General features: G+C 41.6%; 1 protein-coding gene across 2 annotated transcripts in view; it reads right to left on the reverse strand.

Moving 5' to 3' along the window:
• Positions 1-5,945, reverse strand: part of PRKACB (protein kinase cAMP-activated catalytic subunit beta) — a 51,462-nt gene extending 45,517 nt beyond the window's left edge. Inside the window, exons 1-2 of one of the 2 annotated variants that reach the window (XM_056815422.1) lie at positions 5,628-5,945; positions 2,779-2,817 (exon numbers count right to left, since the gene is read on the reverse strand). In XM_056815422.1, the coding sequence (XP_056671400.1) occupies positions 2,779-2,817; positions 5,628-5,667 (79 nt within the window). In that variant the 5' untranslated portion in view covers positions 5,668-5,945. The remainder of the gene's footprint in view (positions 1-2,778; positions 2,818-5,627) is intronic. The other variant, XM_056815421.1, reaches the window with a different exon arrangement.
• Between the last annotated feature and the right edge of the window lie 5,216 nt (positions 5,946-11,161).

Here is an 11,161-nt window from a genome sequence, read left to right on the forward strand (position 1 = left end):
TTGAAAAGAAAAATAATTAAATTTTCATATAAAAATGAAATTATAACAAACAACTTGGAAGAAAATAACTGACATTAATCAGTTAGGTAAGGCAGCTGATTTATGGGTCAGAAAGAAAGCAGCTGATTCTAATATTCTTAAAGAAGGAGCTAACTTCTCTCCTACTTTTAAAAGTTACAGTCAGTATAGAGGGTGTCCCAAAAATCTCAGTGCAGTTTAAATCTTTAAGATTTTTCAAATGCTGTATAAAAGCAGAAAGAGCTAGAATGTTTAGGCCAAGAGTGCTTATTCTTTTCTGAATCATGGACCCCTTTGGCACCAGTCTATTGAAGCTTTTGGACCCTTTTTCAAAATATTTAAAATGACTAAATAGCAATAGAACAGAAACTATTTCTATTTAAGTATAATTATCAAAAAAAAATTTAATTCACAGACCCCTAAAAAGTGGGAGAGTGAAATTCATTGTTAATCTAGGCTGATATTTGATATTTGAGATTGGCCAATGATTATGTATTAGTAGAATTGATTTAGATTAGTAGAATTGTTTATATTATAAAGAGGAAGGGTAAGCGATCCAGGTGAGATCTCTTCTTGCAAGAATAAGGGTAGAGGGAGAATTTGGTGGGCCTAACTTTCCCCATGTGTCTGGCATTGTCTTCCTCTCTGTTATACCTAACCCTAAGGAAATCTTGTCTACCTTTGGTTCTATTAGAACAGATTACAAAGGATTCACTTCAAAGGACTGTTGTGTGTATCAAATAAGATAACACATAAAGAAATTTAAATCCTGAAATGCTATAAACTTTGAAGTGCTATATAAATATAAGCGACTATTATAATTCTGAAACCAGGGTTACTCAAAGTCTTTGCCACTTACTGCCCTGATCATTCTTTTTCTTTTTCTCCATCTAGTATCAATCAGCTTAAACACTTCAAGGAGGAACCTTGCTCCTTCTCTATGTTGGCATAAATAATTTGCTTAAAGAGTAATTTATACTTATGAATATATAACTATATACAAAATAAGTAGAGAGACAGTAAATGCCAACAGAAAGGCTTTTGATGGATTTAAATCACCAAACCCTTTCAAACTTAATTTTAGGCTCTTAAAAGAGCAGGTGGGTTTAGTAGATGAATCACTGTCAGTAACCTATGAAAGGTTACGGAGAATAGAAGACATGAATTGGAGAAGGATAATCAAGGTTTGAATTAAATTCTTGCAAAAATTCCAGACTGTATTATTAAAAGGATGGTTAAAGGATGCCTAAGAAAGGAAGCCATGATTGCAAAAAACTAACATGGCTTATAGCTTGATTTTAAAAAGGTCATGCCAGAATAACCTCATTTCCTTTTTCCATAGGGTATCTAACAATTAGGTGAGGGAGGGTAGAGTTTCAGTGAGGGGAAAAGGCTTCTCTACCCACCCAAGTCAGGTGATCACCATTTCCTTTTCTGGATATTCACTAACCACTCCTTTAATAGAATGTTCTAGAATCTTGCCAGGATTCTATGTCTAGCTAATCAGCTAACCATACTTCAGAGTTCCTTCTTTTCCCTTTAAAAACAACAACAACTAAGAACTAAATTAATTGGGGAAGATGTTGCCTGCTTCCATTAACAAAAATTATATAAACCAGTTCAGTTAGAATAAGGGATAAAGCCTGGATTTGGAGTCAAAAGACATAGTTTCAAATCCTGGTTTTGCTATTTATTAACCTTAGGTAGATCCCTTAACCTTAATTGCCAGAATGAGACAACTGAACTGGATGACCTTTAAGGTTCCTTTTAATTCTAAATTCATCTATGATTTTATGAATACCAGAGTTTTTATAATAGCCTTATATTGACTTTCTTGTGTTTGTACACCGACATTCTAGTCTTCTGCCTTTCACATGAGAGATATTTAATAAAGGCTTATTAATTAGTTGATTCTATTGTATCTGTATTTATTTAAATAATAATGGAGAGCTATAAAATGCTACATAAGATATTAAAATTATGCCAATATACGAAGTCATGGATAAGAGGCATGTAGAATAAGGAGTGGACAACTTGTGATATGCTCCACTGGACAGAATGTGTGGATTGTGCTCTGTATTAATGAAAGGTGTCTAGGTTTGGTAATCTGCCCCCTTGAAGGGAGTGGTCAAATTGATGAGATCATTGAATGCACTCAAGTATTGAAAAAATATTTAAAGAAAATACATATCATATATTTAGGTGATTCACAGCTAGGCTAACTAAATAAATTTCTTATAAGTACCCAAAGCAATAACCTCTCCAGTGTTATGGTAATGGTTTTTTTAAATTTATTCTTATGATTTGCCAATGGGTCAATTACCTCATTCACTCCAAGAGAACATTAACAATGTTTTTGAATAACACTCTTCCAGCTTTAATTATGCACATAGATCAAGGACACAACATATTAAGTAGTTGTCCTTAAATTATATCATTTGTTATTTTCTATTATTTCTCATCATTTGTTCAAGATTACTCAGTATCTCTGTTTGCATGTACAATGTACTGAAAATATCTGCTAATAGACTCATGCAAACTAGGCTATTAATGAACACTGAGCCTTTAAAAAGAAACTCATTATGTAAAGATTGTATAGGAATAATTAATTAAAATGCTGGAAATTTTTTTCAGTTTTTTTTTTTTAAATGTATTGAGAATTTTTCCATACATAAGAACCTTACATTAACACTGGTAAGGAGAGGACTACTTTAGTAGCCCAGTAATTAAATATGCAGATCATCATAAAACCCATCTTACCATAAGGATCATTCTCAAGGTATCCGTCTCCATCCATTGCTAAAAGGAAAACACTTGCATGATTCAATTCACAAGTACATTCTTTTGGAATAGGAATAATGCACCAACACTTGTTTTTGATCATTTTAATTATACATTTAAATTAAATTAACAAGGAAAACAACTCATTTGACACTAGAATATTTTTCTCTATAGCTGGTTTCTAAGTTTCTATAAAATTTTCATGTTTTTTCATAAGATCTCTGCTTCTGTATTCATATAAATTAAAATATGATTATTTTTCATGACCTTTGAAGGAGTTTTAAAATAATTATTAATGAAATAATTTTATATTGGCAATTGACAAGTAAACAATGAAACCATACTTGTGTGCCACTCTAAAGTTAAATCATCTTTCAAATTAAATTATAAAGAAAAAAAAATTTAAGTGATTTCCCCCAGATTTTAAAATTATCCTTTAATGATTTTTAAAATTATTTTTATATTTTAAATTCTTTAATGATTTGTAGATATAGGCTCTAGAAGAATTTGTTTTTCTTCATGCTGATAAGAAAAGATTAGCCTTATTTTTAAATTTTGACACAGAAACCTGGCTAAAGAAAAAAATATTCGTTAATTGGCTAATAAACAAAACCCAATTTACTTATGTAGAGATAGTACCTTTTCATGCTTGACATATTGTATACATTCAATTCACTTTATTATAAATGTTCTCTGGAATTAGTAAGAAAAACACCCAGTATGTACTTTTTATTTGACCAGTTACTAAATATCTCCAAACTTCAGCAAACTATACAACAATTAGTGTAACATTGTATATATAAGAATATAGCCATGCTCTAATATTAGGCTGATAATATATGGCAAGGGGGAGGTGGAGTGGGAATGGGAGGGGGAAGAGAGAAGGGAGGGGGGAGGAGAGAGAGGGAAGAGAAGAGAGGAGGGAGGGGGAAGAGGGAGAGAGGAGGGAGGGGGAAGAGGGAGAGAGGAGGGAGGGGGAAGAGGGAGAGAGGAGGGAGGGGTGAGAAGGAAGAGGGAGGGGGAAGAGGAAAAGAGGAGGGAGGGGGAGTAGGGAGAGAAGAAGGAGGGGGAGAGGAGGAAGAGGGAGGGGGAAGAGGAAAAGAGGAGGGAGGGGGGAGTAGGGAGAGAAGAAGGAGGGGGAGAGGAGGAAGAGAGGAGGGAGGGGGAAGAGGGAGAGAGAAGGGAGGGGAAGAGGGAGAGAGGAGGGAGGGGGAAGAGGGAGAGAGGAGGGAGGGGGAGGGGGGAAGAAAAAGAAGGGGAAAGAGGAGAAGTGGAAGGAGGGGGAAGAGGGAGAGGGGGGAAAGAAGAGGGAGGGGGGCTGCGGCAGAGTTGGGGGGGGCAGAGGAGTTCGGGTGGGGCATGAATTGTCATATTTTACATTGCTTATGGTTGTTGCCATACTTTTTCCCCCCAAAGGGAAGAATCAACAGCGTTATACATATGTGACGACGGACCATTTTACTCCCGCCCAACTCGAGTGTCATCTTTTCATTTCTAATACAAGTTATTGCGACAGTTTTATTGGGGGGGTCTAGAAATGCTAGAGCCGCCCTTTTTGCTCCCCTCAAATAAGCCCACTTAGCCAAAACAGCCCCCCTCCCCAAATGTGTCTGCAGCCTCGTGAAAGCACAGGCGTTCTAGAGGATTTACCTCAGACAGCGCTCCCCGTCTGTTTGCCCTTAGGACACACCACCAAAGGGGGTAAGGGGTAGTTTTTTACAACTGCGCCTCATGGGGCGATGAGGGGGGGCCGTCTAGTGCCAAGGGTTAAGGAGAGCTAGGTGGATAATGTGTGCTTCTTGCCCTCCTTAAGTCCCCCAAAAGGAGGAGGGGGCGCGTGCGCCAAGAGTGGCGCTCGCTCAAGGGATTGGCACAAGTGCGCGCGCGGCTGTAGCCGGGCGCTTAGCGCTTAACACATCGTGAAGGAGGGAAAAGAAGGTGAAAGAAACGTGGCTTTGGTACTTACCGGGCAGGATCCGCGTGCATGCGTGGAGGTTTCATTCCCTCGCTTCGCACACGCACTCACGCACACACTCACACATTCGCTAGCACACTCATTAATAGGACCCCACCCACCCTGTTTGCCTCAGAGCCTCTCCTCCAGGAGGGAATTAGTCTGGGCAGGGGGGAGAGGAACACTGGCAGAACTCAGTGGGCTTTCCTCCCCTCTCATTTCCCCTCTCCTGCTTTGACTTAACCCTTTTCCGTCTGTCGGGGCGAAGCCCCCAGCCTGTCCCTCAGACGGGAAAAGGCTCAAGAGCAGACAGAGTAACTACTATCTGGTGGACAGCCGGTGAGAACTGGGACTGGAGACCCAGAAACTGGACTGGACCATAAAGGCAGTTGGTAAGAGTCTGGGAGGGCGGGAAAAAAACAACAACAAAATAAGGGGAGCTAAAGAGATAGCTGCCCCAGTTGCCTGTGGCCAGTAGACCCGGCTTTGGATTGGAATTTGTGGGGGGCATCTTAGGGAGCCATACCCCATCCTTGTATAGACTTTGAGGGACACCTCAAATCTGCTTCTGTCACCATCCTTCGTTTTGTCCAGTGAATCTTTTAAGTACTGGGCAGAGGAGCGGATGGGTAGAACGTCGAAAAAGACTAAACCAGACGGGACTAAGGCAAAACTAATGGACGGGACTTAAAGGACTTAGGAGAGACGGACAGGACTTAAGGGACTTAGAGAAGGCTGGGTCTTAAAGGACTTAGGGGAGACTAATGGGACTTAGAGGAGACCCCCAGGGACCAAAGGGCGGGCGGACGTGTTGGCGTACTAGGGAATAAGGCTAAGTCCGCCCGCCCCACCTGGGAAGACTCACCACTCTCACCTTCGGTGCATCGCCTGGCTGCTGCTCCGGCGTTTCCCATGGTTGGGGAGTCAGGGAGATCGGGATCTTCAGGGGAAGGAGGGGAGGGAAGGGGAAGGTCTTCAGGACGCTTGGACGTCGTCGGCTCTGGGTGAGGCGGCAAGCCGCCTGACTTGCTCCAGTGACTGGGGTGCCTGCGGCAAGCGTGCGGGCAGAGAGCTGCTGAGGACAGCTCTCGGCTCACTCGCGACTCTGAGGGGTTCCGCTCCTGGGAACTCCTCGAGACTGCTGGCGACGGTGGTCACAACAGCAGTGGCACAGGCACTGGCGGGCGCGGGATAGACACTCTTGCTGGCGGGCAGACACGCCCCCAACCCCACCCACCCCCGGCCCCCCTCCCCATCAGGCTCCACCCCCTGCTCCCCCTCCCCTCTCGGAGGAGCAAGCCCCCCTCCCTCACCCGTCTGCATGTTCCCTGCCAGCTTGCCTCATGTAGCCTGCCTGGCCCATCCAGAAACAGAGCAGACCCTTTCCCCAAGCAGACCCCTTCCCCAATAACATAGAAATCCGGAAGTGACGCCAATAGGTCCTGGGACTCGCTAACTGATGAGGGGACTGGGAGAAAAGCTGGAGAATGCAGAATAGGGGTCCTCAAGCTGGATCTTCGGGTGGGGGGTCAATGACTAAGTGTGGAGAAGGCCCAGATTCTGCTTTCCTGGGGTATCTCTAGGGTGGGACAGTTGGGGTCCAGGTGGGCACCCCTAAAGAGTGGCACAGTGGTGGAGTGGTATGTGTGTGTATGGTGTAAGCACTGCTTAGTTCTCATTAGTGAAGGCATTCCAGTTTTAGGGGTAGCATAGGTAGCATGGGTAGCCCGCCACGCACTGGGCTTCCTGGTCTCTCTGCAGAACTGGTGCGCTGGCGACTTCCAGACTCCTGCAGCTGTCCCGCTGCGCACCTAGTCCACAAGGGGGCAGTCGCATCTACTGCAGCATCCAGAACTGGCAACAGCGGCGGCTAACTGGGTTTTTTCAAGCCAAGTTACCTTTGATACGCCGGCCAAGCGAGCCGAGCTCGAACCTCAGCCGCCGTAGCCTGAACCTAGGCAGCCCATAAAGAGAAAAAAGCAGGTGCCTCCGAGTGTGGGGCAAGGGGGCAATGGTTTGGGAATGGTGACCTCTGCTTATTTCACCTGGAGCGCACCAATGTTGGGTTATTAGGCTGTGAGCGGGTGCTTTACTGTGCGTAAACGAGCCCGTAAGTTATGGGTCCGCCGGCCCTGGTTAGCCCGTCACTGCTGTCCCAGCAACCTGTGACGGCAGGGAGCGGGGGGCGCCTCTGTTTATCAGTTCAATCTATCCCTACAGACCCCTGATAGAGACCCCATTCCCGTATTTAATTCATGTTTCCCAGGCTCTCTTGCTCTCTTTCCCGGCCTAAGCGGGCATGCGCCAAACAAGTTTTCCAGGGAAATTGCGCAGTGTGTTTCCTAGTCCCAAGCAACTCCGACACAAATATAAAAAAGAAAAAAAGGAATAAATCTCCCTGAACCCCAAATCCATTTCTCTACATCTTTTATTTTTTAACCCCAATATTTTCCTCCTGCTACTATGTAGCTGTGAGCCGTTGGCAATGGGGCCGCGGATCTGGAAAGAATCGGGAGCGCGGGGTCACCCTGAAGATGGGCGGTAAGGAGGCTGGAGAAGCCGTTTGCCAGGGATGACTTGCAAGTCCTATGCCTTGCCGCATTGATTTGCGCATTGCGGGAAGATAGTGTCCAAAATATATGATAAGGGCGAAAGAAAAGGATCGGTCATAGAGCAAAAAAAAAAAAGCAAAGGGTAGATAGATGGATAGCGCAAATGCCGGCAACAGAGTGGTACCAAGAGAAGGATAAACTATCCAGAGATGCTTTCACTAGAGAAAGAGAGCCGAAAGGGGTTCGCAGTGCCAAATGATTAAGATGCTAAGAGCGGGGAATCGGTCGGCAAGCGAAGTGGCCGGCGGCAGTCGATGCCCGCCAGGAAGCGGCTGATAGAAATGGAAACAGGTAGCTGGAAGCCGACGGATGGGTCTCTATCTGTGCTATCTGCGGGAGGACCTGAGTGCTTGAAATCCTAAAATAAAGTATCTATCACGCAGTAAACATGCACTTTCAAAGGTTTTAATAATTCTACCCTTTCCCAGACGTTTTACACACTCCGGTATCACAGGTTTCCGTACTCTTAGAATAGAAGCAAAGAGTAGAAAGAGGGATCGCAAGACTTAGATCTGGAAAGGACCTTAGTGAATCAACTTGTTCAACCGGTTCTTTCAACAGCCTGATTCTGTGAGAAAAGGGATCGCAGGGATAGTAAGGAGCAGAGCCCGGATGCAGACTCCGAATGGAGCGCTCTTTGCTCTGTGCGATCGTATGCTATAAACCTTTCTCGCCTTATCTTGCACAACTCTGGTCACAAACAGCGCGGCTGAAACCTGTACGATTCCCGCGGTTTTCCCAATTCCATCTCCCGCTTCGGGCGCACCGTCGCATATATTTTCGGCAGCGGACCCCAGAATAGGAGATGTATTTTTTTTTTAATCTGTTTCTCAGAATCTTTGACTTCTCCAAGGCTTAAGACAAGTGCGATCCTCCTTTGCAAATTACCTTTCTTTTGATCCCCTTTTCCACCTTTGTTTTTGATTTTGTACAGCACAGCGCGGTATGCCGCCGAACCTCGAACTTAAAGGGCACTTAATAAGAATTTAATACATTTGATATTGAATCCGTTTGATGGCTTACTGCCTAGTCAAGGACACAGAAGCCACCTGTGGCCATGGGCGAATAAACCTCAGTTTCTACCTACAGGACCAACTCCCCCAAAGTTGATAAGGTAATGCATGTAAGCCACTTTGAGCTAATGCTATATAAAAATGAAGTTATAATTTTACATGTAGCTTCACTAGATACAGAGAGGTGATCTGGGGAGTTCCTAGGTTAACTTGATGAGCCAAGAAGTTGGGTTTTGGAACTCCCTTGATCAACCCATTGCAAATATTTTTACAAAACTACAACAGTCCAGATATACTCTACTGATTAACTTTGGTACTGTATTTAGCAACTTTTTGTGATGATCTCAAAATAAAAAATAGGCTCATATGACTTGGAGCTGGAAGGGACCTTAGCTTTTTCAAATGAGGAAAATGAAGCCTACCCAGGTTAAGTGATTTGCCTAAGCTAACAGAGCCAGAAAATACAACCAGAATTAAAAATCAGATTCTTTACTAAATCTAGAGCACCTTTTCATCACACTATTTTGATATATTTTTACTGTTTATCTTATAAAATTTTGCATTTGCAAAGAGCTTCCTTCTTATAAGTTAATATTTGTAATATGAGAGCATTTTAAGATTTTTGCTTCTGTCTTTGAGTTCTAGTGTTTGGAAATGTGAATTCCAAAACCTGACTTTAAAAAATAAGATACTAACCTCAGAGACCAGGACCCACTCCTCTAATTTCTTTTCTATCTTTTCCCAGGCTAAACTAAGAGCACAGTAGGTTGAACACATATTTTTGTTGATTTAAAAGCAAGATATTGAGAAAATATCTCAAGATCTTAAAGATGTTAGCACCATTATCTAACAACATAAAAAAGGGGGAAATTGAGTATGGTAATTACTGAACTTCTCCAGTAACCCCTGTCGCTAAGATGTTGCTTGTTAGCATGTAAGTGTCCCATTATCAGCACACTTGGAAACCCCATAATTTTGACTATATGTACTGCAACTAGGGTATTTTGGTTAAGTACTACAATCAGGGAACATGCAGAAAATAATCCATATTTATGTAACTCTTAAAGGTTTACATTCAATCATCCAAAAAGTATTTATTAAACACCTACACTGTATATGGCACTGTTCTAGACTCCAGACAAAGACAAAACAAGAAACAATCTCAGCTCTCAAGAAGTAGAGGGTACTCTCATAAAAAATAGGCACTATTTTCTGTTTGCTTTGTAGTCTAAGTGCCAGCATGGTTCCTGACAAAGAGTAAGCACTTAAGAAATGCTTGTTGAATTAAAGTTATGTTCTAATGCTTTTCCTAAAGTAATCCTGTATCTGGTAGTCCAATTCTTATGATCCTCATTTTACAGATGAGGAAACTGAGGCACAGGATATAATAAAGTGGAACTTGTTCAATGATGAGTATAAATCCATAAAACAATTGTGCATGTAATCAGAGCAGGTTGGACCCTATATATTACTTCAATGGTCATAGTAAGTGTTGCTAAGATCTGATACATGATGTTCACAGCATTCATTCCAAAGGGAAGTCAAGATACATTTGTCATTGTGATAAGAATAGTGTTTTACCATTACCTGTAGAACATTTATTCTTTTAATGAATTATCAACAGATTTCTATGTGATTCATAAATAAGCATATTGAACAAGATAAAACAAAGCTTTTAAAAAGATGTTCAGATTTGGATACTGTTATTATAGTTTTCAAAAGACTACTGACTCTGAAGGGGTCTTTGATATGTCATGAAAGATTTAGGTAAGATCTAAGTCTATACCGAAAAGATGTTTGGGTTTCTTTCTTTCTTTCTTTTTTTTTTAAAGTAGTCTCCCTGACCAGTTCTATGTGGATGGAATAATTTTCCATTTGCTGCAGAGACACTCAACTCTGCAGGGACCTGCAAAGATTTTAAATAACTACTAGCTTTTCTATCATTCTGCAGAGAGGTAGGAGATGGGAAGCAGGATTTGAAATCTCTTTCTCCCCTACAACTAGTTTTAATGATGCATTCTAAACTGGAGAAGAAGCCACTGGAGAATTTCTACCAACTCTATGATACTGGGAAGAGTAATATGAAGTACTTTATTTGAAAACAGTTAGATTTAGATTCCTCTGAAGATATGCATCAAAATTAACATCTTAAAGTAGGAAGCTTTAAATAAATTTCACTTTTAACAATATGACCTTATTTTTCAAGCTTCTTCAGCATGAACACTTTATATAGGCAACCTCAGAATTTGGTTTATGTGAACATAAAGCAAAATTAAATTCATTTGAATTTGCAGCAGTTTTTGTGGGTATTGGACTATGGATTGCCTTTATTGAGAGGTCTTCATAGTGTAAGTTCATGGAATAAATGGAACTAAAGTGGAAATGTTTGAAATAGATAACTATCTTAGCTCCATACTCAATTTTAACAAATAGAAGTATACACTCAAATATTTTAGAGAATACCTATTAATGCAAGATTAATTTTCATGTAAATTACAAATAATTGTTAATTATTATATCTAGCAGTCTAAAGACAATTGCTAGGCAATATTTTTCTCATTCTAAATTGAATTAATGTATTTTGCAGAATGTCAGAGTTGAAAGGGACCTCTGAGACCATCTGGTCCACTCAGACTTGATCAGCCACCACTCTTACAACGTCTCTGGCAAGTATTCATCCAGCCTCTACTTGAAGGTCTCCAGTAATGAAGAACTCATTACTTCCTGAAGCAACTCATTCTACCTTGGAGCATCTCTAATTATGAAGTTTTTTCTATGTATGA

Source organism: Monodelphis domestica, chromosome 2, assembly GCF_027887165.1.
Source record: "Monodelphis domestica isolate mMonDom1 chromosome 2, mMonDom1.pri, whole genome shotgun sequence".
Lineage (NCBI taxonomy): Eukaryota > Metazoa > Chordata > Mammalia > Didelphimorphia > Didelphidae > Monodelphis > Monodelphis domestica.